Source organism: Protomyctophum bolini, assembly GCF_963924005.1.
Source record: "Protomyctophum bolini genome assembly, chromosome: 6".
Classification (NCBI taxonomy): domain Eukaryota; kingdom Metazoa; phylum Chordata; class Actinopteri; order Myctophiformes; family Myctophidae; genus Protomyctophum; species Protomyctophum bolini.
Genome location: NC_137867.1, coordinates 15,907,518 through 15,931,513, shown reverse-complemented (window position 1 = coordinate 15,931,513; position 23,996 = coordinate 15,907,518). Strand labels below are relative to the sequence as shown.

The 23,996-nt window shown below is 42.2% G+C and overlaps 1 protein-coding gene across 1 annotated transcript in view; it reads left to right on the top strand.

The window, feature by feature from the left end:
• gpat2 (glycerol-3-phosphate acyltransferase 2, mitochondrial) overlaps positions 1-23,996 on the top strand; it is a 121,156-nt gene that overhangs the window by 73,708 nt on the left and 23,452 nt on the right. The window contains exons 2-7 of the mRNA XM_080765222.1: positions 15,522-15,619; positions 18,588-18,698; positions 19,346-19,419; positions 20,906-21,016; positions 21,879-21,992; positions 22,953-23,052. Coding sequence (XP_080621348.1) covers positions 15,554-15,619; positions 18,588-18,698; positions 19,346-19,419; positions 20,906-21,016; positions 21,879-21,992; positions 22,953-23,052 — 576 coding nt within the window. The 5' untranslated portion in view covers positions 15,522-15,553. The remainder of the gene's footprint in view (positions 1-15,521; positions 15,620-18,587; positions 18,699-19,345; positions 19,420-20,905; positions 21,017-21,878; positions 21,993-22,952; positions 23,053-23,996) is intronic.

Genomic DNA, 23,996 nt, shown 5'->3' with positions numbered 1-23,996 from the left:
ACCTGGTCGTAAATTTCCTTCCTGAATCTGGCGTAGAATAGATCATCTGTGTAGTATAAGATATGCATTGTCAAACTTGTCACTTAATTATAGATCATAAGCATACCAGTTCAATAATTAATCACAACGCTCCACACGTCCCAAACTTTTCTCCCTTCTGGCTCCAAAACTATGGAATGCACTTCCGAATTACAACCAGAACTGCAACCTCACTCCCAATCTTCCGCCGTAGTCTGAAAACCCACCTCTTTAGACTCCATCATGGCCCGCAGCACTTACCCTAGCCCCTTAGATACAACTTTATGTAGACTTATACAGACTTATACAGACTTTCTTTTTATGTAGTCATAGCACTTTATAGTATATATTTATAGTATAGTATGTATAGTTTATATATAGTTTCATTATATAGATATTCCACTGTTACGTTCTTAGCTTACGCATGTTTCATGATAACTACTTTTGTGATGTATTGCCATGGTTTTAGTTTTGTTGCTTATTGTAAATCGCTCTGGATTAAGAGCGTCTGCTAAATGCCTAAATTGTAATTGTAATTGTAATTTGTAATTTGTTAGTCAAGCAAAAAGGCGATATACTACAAACAATAAGCACTCTTTAGTCACTGTGAAGAGTTGAGTGTGTTGCCCTAGCTCACTCCCTCCATCTATGGCAGTTAAATCTGTCCTTAGTGTGTTGCCCTAGCTCACTCCCTCCATCTATAGAGTTGAGTGTGTTGCCCTAGCTCACTCCCTCCATCTATAGAGTTGAGTGTGTTGCCCTAGCTCACTCCCTCCATCTATAGAGTTGAGTGTGTTGCCCTAGCTCACTCCCTCCATCTATACAGTTGAGTGTGTTGCCCTAGCTCACTCCCTCCATCTATAGAGTTGAGTGTGTTGCCCTAGCTCACTCCCTCCATCTATAGAGTTGAGTGTGTTGCCCTAGCTCACTCCCTCCATCTATGGCACTTTATCTGTCCTTATTTTTAGCCAAAATATGGAGAGGCCTGACAATTATACAGTACTGACATCACATTGTAGATTAATACCATCATATTTTGGCTTCCAAGGTGCTGCATTACATACCCTGATAAAGCGTACAGTGATTGTATAAACAAATACAGGTAGAGTTCAATGTATACAGTACATTCAATTCCACATTTAACTGTAGGAAGGGTTCCATACCATTGCAAATATAGCTGGTTTGAAATTATATATATTTACCGTATAATGTACTGTACATTTTCATGCCAATATTATACTGTGTAAGCTATTTCCACTTGTTACAATCCAGGCTGCTACCTGGACAAAATTGGACCCTGAGAGGAGTCAGAGTGCCCTTGAGAATGATACTGAGGCCCTGCCTGCCCACTCGCTTAAAGTTAATCTTAATAAGTGTGAGAGAAAAGCAATTATATAGATATAGCATCAAAGGTATAAGGTACTTGATGTTGTTGGGGTTTTTTTGTTAAAAGAGGAGCATTTCCATTTTCCATTCTGTCTGCCTCCTAGGTTGAGAATTCCTTTATTATTACCAGCTGCAAGCTGGTCAATATTAGCTTGTGAAAGTCCCGACAGGAGATCATTTTCTGCTGAGCCTGCGCTGTCACCAGTTGGCAACACTGTTTGCCAAGCCTAACGTGGATTCATTCACAGTTGCTTGCCTGGTTTGGTTTTTGGAGGCTGCTTAGCTTATTTCTGTCACGACAGTTGCCACCACTGGCAACAACCCATAACATCCCATCGTCTGCACGGCATGGCTAGTCGAGCAGTTCTGATTGGCTGCCTCGTCTCCAGCCATGTTGCCTCAGAATTCTTTAGGGTCACTAATTTGAGAATAACAGCGGAGCGCAGCTAAAAAGTGGCATAACGTCCGCAGCAGACCCACAGATAATAATAATGCAGCTGGTAATTAATTGATTTAATCAATTTGGGCTTGTTTTTTTCTCAATTTGAAGTACTTTAATACCACCCTTTTTTATAATGAAACACTCTTGTTTTTTCCACATAGATATTTTTCTTTCAGTATTCATAAGACACAAAAACAATATAAGACAGAGTCCTTGCCCCCTGAGTGCAGACGACCCCTCTGAAAGTCATTTGAAGGAATATTTACAAAAGACAAACAAACAAAAATATACCTTGAATCGTAGAAAGGAAACCGGCAAGGTCCTTGTGTATTGATGATTATCTTTCATTCAGATTTCAAAATATATCAATGGCCTTTTGGACCAGTTACGGGTCCGGCACCCTGTAAGCTTGGTGCTGGTTGCACAGGATTGCTTCCTGCCTCCATATATGGTCACGCCTCGTGATATCACACCTCCATATATGGTCAGTGGTCACACCTCGTGACATCATGCCTCCATATATGGTCACGCCTCGTGACACGTCACGCCACCATATAACAAGGTTCAAGTGGTTGCAGCATCATAGACAGTCATCACTACATCAAACAACACAATAAAATACAATAAAATACTACAATACTCATAGCCGATACCAGAAAAAAGTACATTAAGTGCACTTTTGACCTTAAAGTGCAAGGTGTTCAAGTGCTATGCAATAATATGGCCATCTCCATATATGAAGATCATGTTTAACCCTGGATAACCATACATGGAGAAGACTGGATCATCACCTAGATCTGCATATATAGAGCCAGCCAGCAACTCTACATCTCACCTCAAAACTCAAACCCTTAGATCTTCATATATGGAGCTGACCTGTTCTGACATTCCATATGTTGATCCCTCCCCACCCGTCCTTCCTGTTCTGACATCCCATATGTTGATCTGACCGCATCAAACCCTGTACAGGCTCATATATATATGGCCAGTACAGAATTCATTCCATATGTTGATCTGAACCGCCATGCCAAAGCGCCAGTGCTCACCCAGCAGTCTGCTGTCACCCAGGCGGATGCGTGCAGAAGGTTTGAGGCTTCTCGCCCTCAAGACGTCTTACTGGTTCTCATGACATGTGAGAGTAGTTGAGGAGCTTATGGATATTTTGTGCTAATTTGTCTAAAAGTGCCACATTTTCACAGATGTAGCCGGCCCTAGGGTATGCTCTAATTATTTAGCTAGGGCGCCTGAGCTGGCGACCTTCGGGGTCGCCACAGCGGCTAAATCCATATTGCCCACCATTAACATCCTATTATGGCAAATTTAATTATGCTTTAAATAGCATGTGACGTGTTAAACTAGGGGGTTTTCATGATTCCATTCCAAGCATTAGTTTTTCACAAAAAAACACTCATTGGGCTGAAAAGAGCATCACAAAATATCCCTTATCTCTCCCTAAGCTCCTCCACTAGAGTAGGCTATTTACTTTATTAACGTTCAGCGGATTCATCGAGTGAGAGCCTCGCTTGGGTTGATCTACAAGTCAAGTGGGTGCATCCCACAGCGTTGTAAGCTTGTACAGTAGATCTGTCAAAGTTTTTCGTCTGACATTGGATGTTTCCGGACGGTTGCCTTTTATGGTCTTAAATGGGGCATGGAATATGCAATATGATCGTGAGCGTGCCTCAAAATGAGACACACCTGTGATCCACATATCAGGGCTCTGCAACACCTTTCATGAATCGCACGTCAATTTGTGTAAAATACACACCTTTCGTCACTATATTTACACACTATTTACGGACAGCTTAGTGAACAAGGCCTAAATTCTGTTTGACATAATGGGAAATGTATATCCAATACTTTGCAAAAATAAATAACTTTACATCTCGTTACCTCTGGGGCAGTGCCACAGTTGATGAATAAAATAAAGAACTTTATATCTCGTTACCTCTTGGGCAGTGCCACAGTTGATGAATAAAAGTCCCAGTCATCTCATGCCACAACCATGCCAGCACATACCTGAAACCTCAAAATGTCTTCAGTTTATGTAGGGTGATATGACCTGAACAAAATCTTAATTTCTGTCACTTTATACCTCACGCAGTTCAAAAGATAGTTTCAATGACTAAGCATGGATTCCCACTGATCTGTTGAGAGATACACCCAGATTTTTCACTCATTGTGCTTTTATAATGTTCTATAGTCAAAAGTTCTATAGCATATACAGTATATATCTAGTTTAGAGACAATTCCTCTACTTGCATCTGTTAATTGAATATCAATAGTTTCATTATGACTAAAAGTCATGTTTTTACGTGTGTAATTGTGCAGAATAAATCTAAATGTATCTCAAGTTCATTAAGAATATCTCCATCCTTTAACTGACCCAGCTCAGCAATATTTCTATTTTGCCAGTTAGAAAGTGCTTTTCCAACAACACCAACTGTAAATAATGAGTTATTCCATATGGGAGTGCATGACTAAACCATTTATGTAATGCTTTAACCACTTTGCATAAAACATAATTAAAGGGATTTTGATATGCGTTCCATGTTTAGGATTATGCTAGAAGGAAATTATGGTTTATTTTCTGAAATACTTTTCTAAGTCATCGTCCTGCAGAGACATGATTTGTCTTGTAAGCCTTGGATATTACATATGCGCCATTCAGAATAGGGATACTAGATCCCTATTCCACCTTTGTTTCTAGGCTGCTTTTTATATAAATATATATTTCCATAGGAAGATTTGCTAATCTTGTGAGGAGGTTTTAGTCAGAGTGAAGTTAAGTTAATGGCATGTTGCCCCAGCTGCACAACGTTTAGCCACCACTGAAGGCTCTCTGCAATTTGACTATGCCTGCAGAAAACATAAAAATAGATGTTTCCCTCCCACCTCACGTCCTTCCGCACTTTATGTCCATATTCCCCCTCCTCCATTCCATAAAACGCTGCTATGAGTAGCTGCCACATGAAAAGGCTTTTTCAAATGAAATTAATTCAAATAAATTGAACAGTGTCGTGAACCCATAGCCTCAAAGGAAAAGCCGCTGTTTCTCCACTAGTGATGAAATAAGCATAGACCTCCATGGTCGCACTGGTCATTCAGCTGTACACAAAGAAAAATAATTAGAAAAGAGACACCCATGTGCGCACACTTAAATATGCACCCCTTGTCAAGCCCACAGGCCAACCTAATGACCCTCACATGTCTGCCCCTCTATCTCTATCTATCCCTCTATCTCTCTCACACATGCACGCACGCACACATGCACACATATACACGCACACATAAACACATATACAACCACAGAGCCCTTAGCTGTGATTGTATTAGGTTCATCTGCTTTTATACACTTGATCATAAGACTTCAATAACTTACCCTCTGTCTTGTCTTGGAAAACAGCCAGACCATGTGCCAGTAGGGCATAACCATTCTCTCTCACACATGCATGCACACGCACGCACGCACGCGCGCGCACACACACACACACACACACACACACACACACACACACACACACACACACACACACAGTAGTATGTTTATAAGAGATAATTTTATAGATGCAGTGAGGGATCTGTGATAGGGTTCTTTGGCATTCAGTCTGTCTTGCCTACCTATACACCAAACAAAACTAGATATTCTCTTTACAATAGACCTTCCATTGTGGTGAGAGGAGTGGTGGTGAGGGGTCCCTCTGCAAATAGACTCTTCTTTTTCTCTCTCTGCACCAAACCTCTTTGCTGAAAAAAGCCAGTCTAGAAGCTTACACGGTGTCCCGTTGTGAGCTTGTACTCTGGCTGGGCTCTGGATAGGCTACATTAGAACTTTCACAGGATATTCCTAAAGCTGCTCTTGTGTTTTTATTGCTGTATGGGCTTTGGGTTTTTGTTGTCTTGTTGAAATGTGAAACCAAAACTTCTCGGGATGAGGTGATGCTCAGTATCTGATTTCCAATGCCATTGGGATCTGTAGTGGCCAGTTAGTACAATCTTCATTTAATCAGATCAAATTATCTTTTTCTTATTCAGCTGGTGCCTTTTGGCAAACTACCAGCAGGCTGTCATGCGCCTTTTAGTGAGCAGTGGCTTCCATCTGGCCAGTCCTGTAAAGCTGGGCTCAAATCACAAGACTTTTAAAATCTTAAACAATTTGGAAACCTGGAAGATATGTTTATTTTAAACATGCATTGCACACACTACAGGAGTTTTTAAAGTGGCTGTAAATCATTATGCAATACTTCAGTTGTTCTCATGTTTGTCTTATATAATAATTTTATAACATACCAGAAAAATTTGAATGTTTAAAAAAATAAAATAAAATAAATAGCTGGGAGATCAATTATTTTGAATAAAATATTTTCGATCAAATATGTTGACGGCCCTGAGTGGCCTGTGAGCAAATCGTGAAGTTTAAGATTGGATCTTTGAACCACTCACACCAGAGGATAATCTTTCCTGATAATCTCTCCCGATCTAAACTGGGGTAAGGAACGTGGAAGATCATAGCCCCATAGCATGATGCGGTGTGGGGACTACAGTATGTCTGTGATAAGTCTGAAGATATGAGCGTTCAGACTGCTGCGGAAAATGGGGAGTGAATCTGCAGTCCTGACTGATGAGGGAAGTTTTCACTCTGTGACATACACCATCAACTGTGAGACCTTATATAGACAGGTGTGTTCTTTTCCTAATTCATCTCCATATACATTTTGTAAGGCACATGCACGCACGTAGCATGCACCATAGCTCAATTGCGAGTGCCATAACAAAGAGTCTGACTACTTTAAATGATGTCTCTGCCAGGCCGAAGACGTGGCCGAGACTACCGGTATGTTTTGCACCCTGTCCGTCCGTCCGTCTAATCTCGACGTGAAACTGTGCACATAGGCTCCCTGCATGCCAGAGCAGAACCTCTGCCCCAAATGTTTCACATCGGCCTATTCTAGTGCCAACAGAGGCCATATTTCTCCTAATGATTTTGTCCAAAAATCTCTCAAATAGTTACACTGTGTACACATTGTCTCTATAGTCATGTGATCAAGACGGATCTGTCAGATCTTTCTAATTCCATTGAAGTTTGCAGGAGTGACTCGTTTTATACAAAATGCTGCAATTCCACTCACCTCACCTCTAATTCCACTCACCTCACCTCTAAATATAATAGTGACTCACCTCTAAATATAATAGTGACTCACCTCACCTCTAAATATAATAGTGACTCACCTCACCTCTAAATATAACAGTGACTCACCTCACCTCTAAATATAACCGTGACTCACCTCACCTCTAAATGTAATAGTGACTCACCTCACCTCTAAATATAACAGTGACTCACCTCACCTCTAAATATAATAGTGACTCACCTCACCTCTAAATATAACAGTGACTCACCTCACCTCTAAATATAACAGTGACTCACCTCACCTCTAAATATAACAGTGACTCACCTCACCTCTAAATATAACAGTGACTCACCTCACCTCTAAATATAACAGTGACTCACCTCACCTCTAAATATAACAGTGACTCACCTCACCTCTAAATATAACAGTGACTCACCTCACCTCTAAATATAACAGTGACTCACCTCACCTCTAAATATAACAGTGACTCACCTCACCTCTAAATATAACAGTGACTCACCTCACCTCTAAATATAACAGTGACTCACCTCACCTCTAAATATAACAGTGACTCACCTCACCTCTAAATATAATAGTGACTCACCTCACCTCTAAATATAACAGTGACTCACCTCACCTCTAATTCCACTCACCTCACCTCTAAATATAATAAAAAAAACCTCTTCCCAAAATCATGGGAGGTGAGAACCACTGCTCTATAATTCAAAACATTGCTGGCCCAGGGGCACTTTTTCTAGTTATTCTTATGTACAAAATACTATTGAATTAGTATTATGTCTAGTTTGATCAGGAAATAATTAATGTAATACACTTTAAGATCAGCCTGAAACATAAAATATGAAAAACGTAGTTCAAACTGTCTGACAAGTTTCTGTATGCACTGTAAATCTATCACTACAACCATAAGACATGTGCAGCGCATGCTGCATGCTCAGTCGCACACAGAGATACTCAAAACATCTTCCGCTGAACTCAGACCTCGCATTCAATCCTGGTTCTTGAAATCAGGATTGCCGACGGATTGCCGACTCGGTTCCTCGTTTTAAATCGCTCCTGAAGACCCATTTTTATAAAGCTTCTTTTAATCCTTTATCGTTGTGAATGTTACGTATTTTCTTATGTATTTTTCACTTTCTGTTATCCAATGTTTTGCTATTATTATTGTGTTCTTTATTGTGTTCCCTTTGTTGTTAAGCACTTTGTGACCTTGTTCTTGAAAGGTGCTATATAAATAAAGCTTTATTATTATTATTATTCCAGCATAATCTACGTCCCACTACATCTGTCATACCATTTTGTTGTGTGTGTGTGTGTGTGTGTGTGTGTGTGTGTGTGTGTGTGTGTGTGTGTGTTCCTCGTTTTAAATCGCTCCTGAAGACCCATTTTTATAAAGCTGCTTTTAATCCTTTATCGTTGTGAATGTTACGTATTTTCCAGACATGCAAAAGTGTAGCTTTTCGGCGAAAATCACCGTTTTTATCCCAAATATGGCACTTGTGTGATTCATGCAAATCCGTTAAAAAAATGTTTGGGGGGGGGAGGTGAGGGTGGACTACAACAGTACACAGGCAGAGACTTGGTTCATTTATAGTTGGATAGTCCAAAAATAACACAAGGACAATCTGGGTGAGGGTAAAATGTGCTGCTGCCCCCCCTCCCCCCCCCCCACACACACCACACACACACACACCAAGTGCAGCATCTATAGTGTCGGAGTATAACACAGTATTGTTGTCCATCCTCTCTCATTCTCCACCACCGACTCCTCTCTTACACTGTCTCTGTACTCTATTGTTCGTGGACGGTGGAAATTAGAATTACCTCAAGATATAGTTATTCTCAGCTAGGTCAGCTAGCCCCAGCTGCAGGGGCCTACATTGGAATGCACTGAGACAAGAATGGACCCTGAACAGTTCATTTTTACACTCTTAAATTTGTATTTGCAGACTGTGCACAATACTTGTCAGTCTGTCACGCCTCAAATTGGATCAAATCACATCCACTTCCTCTCTCATTATTTTATTTGTGGGCATGCCGCCCATCTCCTGACGCTGTAGGGGTGGATGGAGATGTGTGTTCGAAGTCAAAGATGAATGCTCCCTTTTGTTTACATCAGTACAATTTGTCTAATGTGACCTTTTAATACACTATGTTTTTATAAGCCAATGGACCAGCACTGCTCAAACAAACTCACAATGTTCCATGTCAATGCCACACGGGACAGACCCTTGCGTTTGCACCGACATGCACGCACGCAGCAACCAGGCACATTTACATGCAGTACAGTGTGTTTACCCAATCAACTTCCAAGCATTGCGTAAGGGCTACAAACCCTTGAAGAATATTTTTGGACCGATTTATGAATCAATTAGCAAATAGGGCAGTTACATAAGACACCATGCATTGTATTTGTCCATGACATTTTCTGAGGTCTCTGAATATGAAATCTGTATAGAGGTGTGTGTGTGTGTGTGTGTGTGTGTGTGTGTGTGTGTGTGTGTGTGTGTGTGTGTGTGTGTGTGTGTGTGTGTGTGTGTGTGTGCGAGCGTGTGCGTGCGTGTGCGTGCGTGCGTGCGTGTGCACTGTACAATTTTAATGTTTGCACGATTGCAGCATGCACATTTTGTTTAGTTAGTGTTGCTAGGAACTACATGTTAAAATTGCCTACATGTGAAATTAGTTATCAGTAAAACCCTGACTTATACAGTCGAACAATGTGTTGTGGGCTTGTAGATTGGCTATTTTCTGTGCGTGAGACATATGACAAAGTACGAAACGCTCATAAATTAAGCATAACTATTTGGATTGGAGCTCTCTGGCCAGTATAGCTGAATAGAAAGCACCAGAGCAGAGCAGATCTTGTAGCCAATGGTAGTTAATAAAACATCATGGCTGTCGGGAGACAGGTGGAGAAAGGCAAAAAGAAAGGAGAACTCTGAAGGAGGAAAAAGAAATAACATAGCAGGAGGGAGACAGACGGAGAATGGAGTGTGTGGATTTGAGTTGGTCCCTATTGCAACCCGTGTTCTGTGAAGACGGCCAAGATGAGAAGAGTGAAAATCCCTTTATTTATCTGACAGGATCAGATGACTGACTGATCAGTGTCATTATCCCCAGATCAGTCTTTTTCTGTCTCACTGTGTGTGTGTGTGTGTGGGGGGGGGGGGGGGGGGAATTAAAAGACTTCAGTGCACTGTGCCTACACATGTTGCGACCGCAGGTCGTGGGGGGGGGGGGGGGGGCAAATCTCCCCCCCACGAGTGTAGAAGAATTATGAGGACAACTTTCCCTGTTAAGAAAATACATTTAGGGTTAGGCTTGGAGTTATGCTACAATATGTATACTTAGTTGAATGTGGGTTGCGTGCGGGTGTCTCCCCAAAGATAGCTGATATCTTCAAGCTCACATCATGTGGCTTTAGGGTCAGGGTTAAAATTACACAAAAAAGAATTTTTTTGATGTTCTCCCAATTATAGTATTACAAATGTGTGTTTGTGTATCCACTCACGTGTTCAGGGACTGTGGGAGTGGCATTGTGAGTGGATGCGTTGGCGCTTCGGGCTGCACTGGCATGGGTCTTTGTTATGTTTATCTTGTCCGCTTTAATGATGCCTAATTAGAGAACATCAAACATCAGGGTAAAAAGTCACCTCACTCTCCATTTTTGCTCATAATTGTCTATATTTCTGTCCTCTTTTTGCCCTCTTGTCTTTGTTTGGCGCTGGTGCAATTTACTCACATCTTTTGCACAATAAAGCTGTCGGGAGCATGAAAACGCACACACACACACACACACACACACACACACACACACACACACACACACACACTAGAGCTAAAAGGTATGTTTTTGTCTATCAAATGCAGTATTCTAATTAGCTCCCACTTTTGTAGCAAGCAATTGGCTACAATGTCTGCCTATGAATTGTATGGGCTAAATGGCCTGTACTGGATTATGTGCCTCCTGGCTCCTGCAGACCAGCACAGCAGGTGAATGCAATTAAGTTCAACGAAGGAATTTGTGATTGTGTTGCTCAAACAACTTCCATCTAGCTGCTGAAAACATCCATCAGATCGGTAATGCTTCTCTCTTCCTTTGAATGATAGTATTTGTTTAAATTCAATTTAAATTAAATTAGTTTAAATAGTTTGCAGTTATTATTTGCTATTGCCTGCTGGATATTAATCCTCATAATTTTGGGATTTTGTTGTGTTTTGTCCAGTTAGTTTCATTTAACTAGCAGGTAAACAGCAGCTCTCTCAGCTCTTTCTCTTTCTCTCTCTCTGACTTGAGCAATAATGACCAATCACAACACTTGTTTCATTGACGGAGAATGTAAACTGATTTGATTTGTAAAGCATCAACGTAATTTCAAAATCCTGCAACTTCTGCCCAAAAACTAAATGATACCGTCTTGCCCTTCGTTATACAAGCCTGGCTCCTCCTTTGTCTGTGCAGAATACTTTTGTGCGTTGTTTTGTTGTTGCCGCTGAACAGCACACATCTCAGCTTCGGTACAACTCATGTTACAGCCTCTCGAGTTGAACCGAATCTAAGCAGAAAACTATTAAGTGGATTAGACTAGAAGGCGCAGCTACAGTATGTCATTCTCGAGACAAACTGGACTGCTGCTCGCTTCCAGATTTGGGAATTCTCTGATCTGAAGAGAAGCTGTTGTTGGACACATAGAAGATTGTGTACATGTGTTATCCTAGAGAGGAGCGACATCCTCTACTACAATGGGTGACCTGGCATTCAGAGAATAATACAATTAAAGGAAAGTGTTTCTTTTTAAGTCAAGACTATTTGGGGATGCAGTTTAGTCACTTTTCCCTTGTTATACTTTGAAATAGCACATTGTTCGCACTTTGCCAATGCTGGAAGAGGGGTAATGGAGTCCAGCTGAGAAATGGCCAAAAATAGACAACAGGGAGAAAAGGAAAGGTTAGCAAAACAAAGAGAAGGCTGGATGAAGAGGATAATCCCATGCAGTGTTTTTATAAGTAATCCAGAGGGATTCAGTTTGGAATGAAAACTGTAAATCTCACATAACGAGTTTAAATGTGTTCCTATAATGCAGGACCAGAAATTAAGTGGATTAAATCAGACTAAAAACAATAGGAATATTTCATATCTAAGCCATCAGTGAGTTATTGTCTATTTCTGGAATTAGCTTCAGGGAATATTGACAGATTCATATATTTTTTATATTTTCTTTCTTTAAGAATAATGTTCTAAAAGGTTGGAACTGGCCTTGTGCCACCGGCAAGAAGTGAGCAGAGAGGAGACACTGCTGATGTCCTTTTATTTGTGTAAATCAATATCAATCCACTGGCTCCATGACACACTGATTCTTTTATAATTTTGTTACGTGAGCTTGCATTCTATGCACGTGTGTGCATCTGTGAAAGAAATAGGCCTAGAGGTACAATTTATGCCTCTAGCTGAATGTACCCACACCTTTGTGTGAGTGCCTGGTTGTGTGTCTGAGTGTGCATGTATGCATACTTTGCATAGATGTGTTTTTTACACTGCCAGCCCATTCGCTTGAAAACAGCCTTGGCTTACATGTTGAGGGTGAATAAATGCCTATCACATTGGTGTCCCTGTGGCGTTATCTCTCTGCCTGCTCAGCACAATCCTTCCTCCCAACTAGCTTGTCTGACAAAGCTCATTAGCATGTCAAAAACGAGCTGCCTATTCCAACGCCAAGTGCACACTGCCGAATCTTCCTCTTTTTATGCCACATTCCTTGTTATTGTGATGTACAGATTAAGGCAGAAAATGGCCCTTTTAACAAAATTCTCTGCCTCCGCTATGCATTCATCATCAATGGAGAATAGTTTCAGGTATGTTTACACCAGATAGCAAAATGAAATGAATGGGCTCTATTGTACTAAGAACTTGTATGCCTAACAGACATGGTGGTAGGCTTGTATACGTGAGTTGGTGGGCAGAGCACATGTAAATAGATCATTTGGTCCCGTCGATTGCCGTCTATATCACGGGTTCCGCCGTGGTCGGAACCCGTTGATGGAGATCCAAGCATGTTTGGTCGGTTGCCGACTTTCAATTCCTATTATATACCAATCAATCAACTCCAAAGCAAAGGTAGCACAAAAATTGTTGGAAAGCGTCTGGGCTAGATTCCCTTCTAAAGTCTGGGAGGGTGGTGTCACATGGTACCGCACGCATTGAACCTGGGCAACTTTAAGAACCCACTGGCACTACAACAACATTCACTCCCCTGACCTGCCAGTGATTTTTCATCCTTCCTAATCACCACCCCACTTAGGTCCGAGAGGTCACTTTAGCAAACCCTTGCATATTAATTAAAGTTGAATTCATAAATGTACTGCTAGGGAGAGACGTTAAGGATCAGTGAAGCCCACTATAACGGGTAGCTTGGGGCCTAGATTTTAATTATACAACTTACATTCTAGGTTAATGTGCACATTGTGTGTATGTGGGGGTACATCTATGTAGCTTGTTAACAAATTGGGAACATCTATGTAGCAGCTGTAGCTTGTTAACAAATTGGGAAGTATGTGTGGGAGGCATGTACAATCTGTAACCATTTCCCTGTGGCCTTGTATTCCCACAAGGGACAGATTACATGTTCCCATTAGAGGCTCTGCTATGATATATGCAGATGCCCTGCACACACACACTCCCTCTTTCCTCCTCTTCCTCCTTGCACTCCTGCTCCTGACAGCCAGGATAGGCAAGACTACATGTCTAATCGATGTCCAAGGTTTCCCATGGGGAAACGGCTATGAATCTGGGAACCTGAGCCCGTTGAATTAGCCCATCTCCCCATGTCAGGGTGCGAGGAGGGAGAGTGGGGGGTGCTGTGTCTTGGTTTTAATTAGTCAAATTAATGGGGCAGAGAGACAGAGGGACGTCATCGCAAACAACACATTTTCCCTTTGAACACAGTTCCACTTACACACATAAACTGTGGCTAGAACAGTGTGAATACAGTACAGCCCTGTGTAAAGTAACGAAGTACATGTACTCAAGTACTGTACTTAAGTACAGTAAGTACCCCCCCCCCCCCCCCCCCATGCAAGTGTGCTGTGCGCGCGTGCACGTGCGTGTTGCGGACCACTCGTTGAAAACCATTGATGTAGATGAATGCAAAGAGTGTGTGAAGATGTGTATGTGTTAGTATCAGTAGGATCAGAGCATGACAGAGAAATAATCTTGAAAATAAAAGTGATTACAGTAGGCCTAATGGACAGCCAGGTATTAATTAATCCACCAGTGTATTCCAGTGTGTTTTTACCTTTTTTTTGTCGAACCAGACGAGGGTTGCATGATGTGCAGAATTTAAACAAAAAAGCCATGTGTCTTTAATTTCCACCTGGAAAATACATTTTATAAATGGGATCATTGGTTGTTTATTTAGTTTGGGCTGTTAGAAAAGCTTGTTTTGACCAAAAATGAGATAAATCCAGGTAGGGTGAAATAGGCTTTCCACCTCGCTTGGAGGAGGATGAAATATACACCACAGCTTTTTTGGGGGTTGCCAGTTATATCAAGTCTGTGACGACATCCCCCACTTAAAGCAGGTAGTGCATCAAATGAAACGTTGTTGTGAGGAACAGAACAGTGTGCAAAGTGTATTTATTGTTTATTTGTTCAGTGGGGGCCTAGTCACCCACCATAGATTTCATTTTATTTCATTATTTCACAAATATATATTTTTGGAGCGCTACGCAGCACCACCCGAGGAACTGTCTCGCCTGTAGGGAAACCTGGGGCTGTGGCAGTCAATGTGTTTAATCACCCCAATCATCCCTATTCTGGGCACGTCATAATAGGTGAAAATAGGCAAACATTTTCTGCTAAATTGTATTGTAGAAAGTAGAACTTGTTCCTGCAAACAATCAATTATCCCTGTTGACCCCAATGCTTTATTATTATTCCATTGAAGTAACTTACAGCACCTTGCATCCATACGCAAGCACCAAACTTTGAAACTCTACTTTCTAAACAATTTTCAAACTAGTTTCTAAAAAGGAGACGGGGTGAAGTCGAAACTGAAACTTATGCTCCTTAATGAGAAAAGTATGAAGGAAATGGCAAGAGTCATGAATTTGAGGGAAGATTGCAGGGGGGGAAGGAGGGGTAGATGGATGGTTGTAATTGTAGCTATGGGCAATCAGTGATAGATGGGTGAGTACTGAGCAGTGGCAACATTGGAGGACTACATTTTTTTTATGTAATGCAGAAGTGTGTGTGTGTGTGTGTGTGTGTGTGTGTGTGTGTGTGTGTGTGTGTGTGTGTGTGTGTGTGTGTTTGTGCGCGCGTACATGTAAGTGTGTTATGTATTTTCTGAAATTGATGCAATAAAAGATAAAGTACACTCAACAAATGTTTGCCTGCTGAAAAACAATTTACCCTGCAGCTCAATATTTATGATGCACCTGCGCACGCATACACATGCAAACACACACATATAACTGCTACTGTATGCAACAACACTCTAAACTGTACCTCCTTTTATTTATGCTGGTAGGTGTGTGAGGAAGGCTGTGGAGGTGGCCCAACATGGAACAAGGAGATGACTTCAACACAGTGATGGTCCCCCCATCAACTCAACAGAAGAAACCTGTAGTAAGACCTTTACAGAACGTTACAGCCTACACTGAGCCTGTCTGGTTAGAATAGCATACACCATACACGTACAGGATGGTCATGTTAAAAGTAACTCTGAAGTTACAAAAAAACGTGTGGGCAACGTGGGTGCCAGTATATTTTCAAATACAACATTTTAATGAAAACATGAGCAGTATGGGAAAAACCATCAACATAAGTTGTATCAGAAGAAATATCTATAGAACCAGCCACCAGTTTAACCACTTTCAACCTCATATATACTGGGTATGTCATTATCGCTGGGGTATACTGTAGATGTACGTAGAATCTACAGTAGCAGCTACCATTGTGGCTAGTTGAGACTAACCACTCGAATTGGCACCTGCCCACAGTCGATTTGGCACCTGCCCACAGTTGATTTGGCACCTGCCCACAGTCGATTTGGCACCTGCCCACAGTCGATTTGGCACCTGCCCACAGTCGATTTGGCACCTGCCCACAGTCGATTTGGCACCTGCCCACAGTCGATTTATCACCTGCCCACAGTGCCAAAAATACTAGTAATTGGTGTACTGACCATGGCATTACTGTGCTTAGAATGACCACTATTGTCTCAGAGGAAGTGAGACAATACAGAGGAGCCACCTCCCCAGAATTTGGGATCATCAATAAGACGTGTGTAGTCTATGTTTTGTGTGGACATAGTGTACGACCCAATTAAACAACTGTACCAGAGGTGTTGGAGATTGCCAGAAAGTCCAAGGCAGGCAGTGCATCGCATCTCCCAGATTATCGGACTGATAGATGGCTCGCATATTCCCTTTCTGAGCCCTGGGCTAGAATGAACATATGCAATTAATCAATTATGCACCTGAAAGTTTGCATAATGTGCATCTGGAAAGTTCTGATTATTAGACTATTGCCAATTGCACCAGCTAGGGTGTGATTGCATATGCACGAGCATTGCATACACTGCTTTGTGCATGCTGTAAATTAGGAATGTCTGAATAGGTTTGGTTTGGCATATTCACTTATAGTATACTATTGCAAACAGGGTCAGACAGGTACAAAGATTGTTCATCATTCCGATTATTATTTAGAGTCCATTGACTGTCATGCTGTGTTTATATATATATATGAGAATAATTTGCACCCAAGAATTTGCACCCAAAATGCTGTCAAAGTTAAAACTTTGGAGGAAAAAAATGGACAGAAAGCAAAACCTTTGCTAAAGAAAAACAAAGGGAAGAGCAAGGAGATGGGTTGCAGAGAGCAAGGAGGCAGGTTTCAGAGGAGATTACCCTATGATGGAGAGATTTAGGTCTTGGGGCAGAGGCCATCTGAACCAAGTTTATAAACATGTTTGAGTGAATCTCATGTCAAGATAGAGTTCAAGATATGTCATAGCCCTACTCCTGGGGCTGTGTTTAGGTAATTCCTTGTAAAGTAGTCCCAAACTGAACCTGAAATACGCTGTATTAGATGTGATTGATTTCAGGTTCAGATTTTGGGACTTTCTCACACCCTCTCCTTACGTATACTGCGTAAACTCACAGCACGGTGTTCACCTACAGTATCTCTTCTTTCTCTTGCCCCCCCCCCCCACTCATCATTGAAATGGATGTGGATAATGTTATTCGTCTATAGTACTCCATTTAATCTATCGTTGATCAAATATTATGTATCTCACCAGGTAACAATTCAGATTCAGCTACTCTGTTTTGTTTGCAATTTATCACAATTCAGCGTGGGGGAAAGAAAACATTACAGACGTCTGGAGGATTCATGAGGCCAATTCACACCTGAGCACCATAATCAATGCTGTTCTCAAGTACAGCACTTTATCTCAAAGACAGTCACGTACACCTGTACTGTACATACTTACACACACATACAAACACACACGGACATAATTCCACCTGATGACCTCACTGTCAGTGAGCAGTGGTTGGCTCTTGGGTGTGGTTTGTTGTAAATTACCAGGCCTGTGTACTGTATTTCATTGATTGATTGAATACTTTATTAGACAGAAATGTAAACAGCAACAGAGTACAGTGAGTCATTCGGGTCCTACTGTACAGTGTATGTATTCAATTCATAAACATGACATGATATCATGTAGTGGTGCGGTGATCGAGGACCCAAAAGCAGGACAGGCAGGCAGGTAATACAGTGTCAAAAATACATGTCGTGTTTTATTATTCATAAGTGCAACACATCCATAACACAAACTAACATGACACCAAACAATGATCCAACAGGGACTGACTGGGGAACAAGACATTCACACCAGAAAGCTTTACTACGATTAAAACGAATCCTACTGCGCATTGTCCGAAAGTTCGATTCGCTTGGCAGGTGTGAAGGCTCATTCGAATCCTAATGTGCAGCAAAGAACCGCATTCTACTCCGCCCAAAAACGGGGGTTTCGCTTCGCTTCCAATCGCACTTGATTTCGATTCGGTGCAGGTGGGAATGCAATCCGCAGTAAATAAAGGAAATGAAGCAAACAATGTGGCGGGTGAGGAGCTGAACACAGTTGGAGACGGAGAAGGCATATTTTACGCAGCGCAAAGATGTCCCGTTACCGTGGATAGACGTGGTCGAATGAGGAGACTTTAGCCCTGATCGAAATGAGGACGAGTACATTAATCAATTGCTTAAGGAAACACATAAAAACACTGCAGTGTATAGCCTACAGAATATTCTGTCTGTCTGTGCGTGCCGTAAACATGGAGTGCTGTCACTGTGTGCCTGGGGACTGGGGAGTAGGGACTTTCATCTCGATAAACTTGTAAACATTTTGCGCTGCTGTCTGTTATATCAGTGCGCTCAGCGCTGTGTCTCCATGCCCAAAAGAACAGTGCGTGGCTGCGTGTGGAGAGAGAGGGGGGGGGGGGGGGGGAAGACAACATAGAACCACGAAATGTACTGTAAGTATTTCCTGTGACACATAATATATATTTGTTGTGTTTCCCATCCTCAGTTGTCATGGGGATTGAAGATCAAGAGGAAGCTGAAGGTGGTGGTTCCCTTCCTGGCCAAGTTCAGGCCCCCAGTGGGCCAGTGCTGCCACCAGTGTACCCCGCTCAGTCTGGTGAGAGTCTGGGCATCATAGGGGCTGTGTCCACCAATGCGTTGTTGTTGTTGTTTTCTTCCCTGAGTACAGCGTATGTATGTTTTGGTTTTCAATGCAGGGTCGCTAATATTTCAACGTTGGGCATCAAGTGTTTTTTGGAACGCGCCTTGATATTTCAGCTGGGGGGAACACAACGCTTTGGTAGACACCTTGGAGACAGTTAGAGTGGCGGTTCCACAAGGGAAATTGCAGTGGGGTAGGCAGTAATAAAGTGGTAATGACAGGTGATAGCATCCAAGGGACCTATTTGTTTCTGTACAGTCTGGTATCTCTATGACTCTCCGTCCTGATAGGCCTAATTGGGTGTCCACATTATTATGTTACATGGAAGTGCAGATTCAGAGATAAACACCCTCATAGGGTGGGCTGACCTGTCACACTAAAGCACATTTAGCAGATCCAGAGATGCCTTAATAATAGACGGCCCCATTAAGACTGTCCCTACAGGAGCCTCTAATGTTATAATAGCATCTTTCATGTGATTAATGTGATTCTGTGTGACAGTGTGTAATCTGAGCTGGTGTCATAGGCCACGTCTGATGGAGAATGTCTGCCTCTGTGTCTGTCTCTGTCTGTCTATCTGTCACACTCACGTCATGGCTCAGGACAAGAAGTCCGGACACATCCCCGCTTCCCTTGGTTTCCAGAACCTTCTTGGCATCAACGAGACCCACACAAGGTATGTCGATGATGTTATGAGGAAGGTAGTGCATCAATGGCCCAGGTGTGAGACAAACAGAAGAATCACAAAAGAGAATAGAGTCTGCACACTGCTGATGCTGAAAAAGGACTGCTGTATTTTTATTGCATCGTCACGTATCGATCAATTCAGTACTGTACAATACTATACTATGGATTTCAGATTCAGATTCAGATACCTTTATTTGCCATTGTGTAAAACACATAGGAATTTGCTTTGACATTTGACATGTGTGCATTTCTTATTCTTTTTTCAGAATCGTGCGCTTTTTGTCAGTGTATCACTCAAAATCCCCATACATGACAAAAGCCCCCATATATTGTGCCCAGGTCAAGGATGATAGTACATCAGGGATCATAGTAAATGTGACCTGCTGTCACAATTAAGCCCATATATGGAGATCCTTGATGTCATCAATATTAGTATATATATAGTATATGTCAGAACCTGTTCTGACATTCCATATGTTGATCATTCCCCATCATTCCATCCTTCCTATTCAATGTCTCCCTTTTGACTGATACCTGTCCATTCAAACTCTAGACAAGCCTGCCCCAAAGTTATTTGTGCAGCTGCGTCCGGCAGCCGGCGGAAGCTAGAGTTCTCAACAGGCCCGGAAATTAAGGCCCGGCCCTACCTGGGCCCTCATCAAACCCTGTACACTTGAGACACTGCCCCCGTTGCCACCCTTAGATCTCCGTATATGGAGCTGACCTGTTCTGACATTCCATCTGTTCATCTGACCTCATCAAACCCTGTACACCCAAGACACTCCATATATGGCCAGTGCACGCCCTCAGGCGTCTTACTGGTATAATTTGAGATTATTTAATTCATTCTTTTTCATTTCAAAGTTCCCAAAGTTTCTCTGTGTTAATTTAACTCTGAGAGTCTACCAATGGAACCACATGGACCCGCATTGTTTCCATTTGTACACAAATTAACCCATTCAGGACGGGTACCCCTTTTGGTGTTTAACTCATATTTTCAGATGGGGGTTGGCGGCCAAATACAGATAATTCTGGGGGTCCTTGACATGAAAAAGGTTGAGCATCACTAGAAACATAGGTTCTTCAGAAAACGTTTAGGATTTAGAAGCCTTTTTTTTTTTAGAATGGGCCTCAGTTCTAAATGGGTTAACACAAACTTCTACAGTCCCAGAGATACAACGCTCAGAGTTATGTAAGTGTCCATTTGGATCCTATCTACAGTATGCATAATTTAGCTGCGTCCCTCCTGGAAAACCCTCAAGGAGTCCTAGGGGTCCCCAGACCCCATGTTGAGAATCAGTGCTTTATCACTGAAAGTACTGTGTTGACTGTTGAGACACAGGCCCCAGTTGGAGCCTACTACGTCATTTTCAATTCTAAATATAGATTGGTTCATTTTCATAAAGGGTATGAATGCAAAAAAAAAGCGGGTGCAACACACACATTTTCTAACTACAGTCTGTTGTTAATGGAAGGTACCGTGGCTGGCTGGTGCGGAGGGTGTGCTGTATGCTGTTCGTGAATGGATGTAAGGTCTACCCGAGTCCAGTCACTAACAGACTGGAGAGAATCTGCAAAAGCAACAGGTGTGTGTGTGTGTGTGTGTGTGTGTGTGTGTGTGTGTGTGTGTGTGTGTGTGTGTGTGTGTGTGTGCGCGAGTGTGCGTGTGTGCGTGTGTGCATGTGTGCGTGCGTGCACGTGTGCGAGCACTACACTTCTATTCCCCTTTCTTTCTTTGTGCTCTGAATCTTATTACCTTCTCTCTCTTTTCTAATTGAATTTTCCCTGGCTCTCACTTTCTATTCTCCATGGCCTATTTTCTCATTCCCCGAAACCTGTTGGATGGGTGTGAAAGTTCAGTGCAAATCTCATCTGTGTGTGTGTGTGTGTGCGTGTGTGCGTGCGTGCGCGCTTGTGTGTGCGCGCACGTGCGGCCAAACGCATGATCTCCTGGCGCAGATTAAAAAGGACACTATTTCTAAGCTTGTCTCTTTAACCAAGACTTGCTGCAGTCCCCTGCACGTTTGTCCTTCCGGTTATCCTTTATCCTATACGCTCTCCTGAGATAAGGGTCTCTGAACGAATTGATCAAGTCCTGACACCGGCCAAGAACACACACACCACTCCATCTCTGACCCCACGCACCCAGACACCAGTTGTAGGAGTGGGAAGAAAAATAAATAAATAAAAGTAACTGAATACAGGTCCTGACAAGAAATGGATAGGGATAGGCAAAGAATAAGCATTGTGCTTCAGCCTATGCCTTTTTTCAGTCTTTGCATTTGTATCATGTAATTTTGGGTTTTGATTTGTAAACAATGACTGAAAATAAACCATTCGTTCATTTGAAGCAATTGTGTTCCAGATGGGCCACTCCTGCAAATTGTGCTTAAGAGTGCGTCTGTGCCGTGTGCCATGTTAAATCCCATGTGTGTCCGTGTGTTTCAGGGTGCAGGAGGCTCTCGCTGCGTTGCCAGAGGTGGAAGACGAACCAGAACGACAGAGCTGCCTCTCACCCTATCTGCCCCTCATTAACACCTGCATCTCCCCACGCCTCTTGCGGTGTGTGTGTGTGTGTGTGTGTGTGTGTGTGTGTGTGTGTGTGTGTGTGTGTGTGTGTGTGTGTGTGTGTGTGTGTGTGTGTGTGTGTGTGTGTGTGTGTGTGTGTGTGTGTGTGTGTGTGTGTGTGTGTGTGTGTGTGTGTGTGTGTGTGTGTGTGTGTGTGTGTGTGTGTGTCCACATTGATCTAATCCTGTCTATTAAGATTCAAGTCTTTTCTCTGTTCCATTTTTGTGTGAGGTCATTATAGGCAACAAAGTCTTATGCACACCTGTATGCTCTGAGTCGGGTGCGTAGGCAGGGCTCAACGTATTCAGAAAAATGCACATAAAGTGCACAAAGACCCGCACACCGTCTGCACTTGCAATACAAACTTTATTGGCAACGTTTCGGTCAAAGACCTTCTTCAGGCATTTGTGAAGTCATTGGAATCCATCCTTGAAAGTCTCCCCTGCACTTGTCTTTTTCACCGCTCCTTTCCTCGCTTACTCACGCTTTCTCTGTCTCTCTCGCACCCCTTTCATTGCTTCTGTTTACATTGCTCTCTGCACCCCCCTCACTCACACTTTTTCTTTACCGCTCTCCATCTTGTTCTTTCCAGTAGCATCAGTTACTTTCTTATATCCATCTATCTTTTCTGTCCCTCCGTCCATTGCCACTTCTTTCCTTCCACTGTTCAATTTGCTTTCTGTTTACCATCTGCATTACCTCTCTCCATTACACCAGTGCTTGCTCCCAACCCGGAAATAAACAGGAAGTCTAATCCTAACTACAGAGCTCTCCATTACCCCAGAGTGTACTTTTATATTCTCCCCTCTTGCTCTCTTCCACCCCTTCTCTTCTCCCTCTCTCTCTCTCTCTCTCTCTCTCTCTCTCTCTCTCTCTCTCTCTCTCTCTCTCTAGTCATCCATCTCTCCCATCCTATCCATTCATACCTTCCTCTCTCTTTTTTTCCTTGTCCAGATTTGTGGGCTGGGTGATGTTGAAGATTCTCGGCTCAGTGTTCTGCAGTGTTCAGGTTAATCTCGACCACCTGGCAGCTTTGCACAAAGAGACACAAAAGGTATACAGACTCAACACGCGCACATCCCAAAGTAAAAAAAAAAATAGATGCACATAAATATGGCAGGGCCCACAAAGCCTTGTAGTTTTCCATTCAAAGATGTCACTATCTATGCTAAATAATAAATACTCCTATAATTGGGACTGGAAGCGAGGCAAACCTATCGCTCCCTCCTAAATACACAGAATTGCACAAGTAATTGTTCAGTTGTGCATTGTTGATGTTTCCGTTCCATACTCGTTAGAAATGATTGAAGCACAAACTTTGCTTTCGGCTTCAACTTTTCCAACCAATAAACACCCACAGCCTTTGACTAAGAGAGGTTAAATGGGTACAATTGTAGTGGCCTATAATTGACTCTAATTACATGCTTGGCTAAATGTGAACGCAGTTTTATTTGGAGGCATTTTCTCCACTTGAAAGGTATTGAATGACTGGCATTGGTTTATTTGCATCTTCTAATTTCTAAAACATAATTCAAATTTTTAATTTATGCGGCCATTGATAACAATCTCAATGTTCTGTAGCAGGAGTGTGATGATTTTAGACTGGTTTGATGACTCATACCTGAATTTACCTGTAGTCAATCTAGGCTTCGACTCTGTAGACGGCAATTATATGTGAATGAGTGAATACATATTCAAAACATTAACTTCATGTCAACAGTCACTTTCTTTGATGACAGGCAGCAGTGGTTGGTGGGTTACAAAATGCATTCCGTACACTACTGTGGTACAAAAAAAACACTGATTTCCATGGATTTTTCTTCATGCACCCTGATTCTTTTGACTCAATGGTCATAGTGCCACCATTAGTCTCCCAGTCAGACTATAGAGTCCCAAGTGGAACTCCCATTTAGGGTATCCAGGCTGATATCTGTCCAATATGCTCAGTTCAAAGCTTGTTGAATGCGTGATATGGTGAGATATGAACAAGGCTGCCTC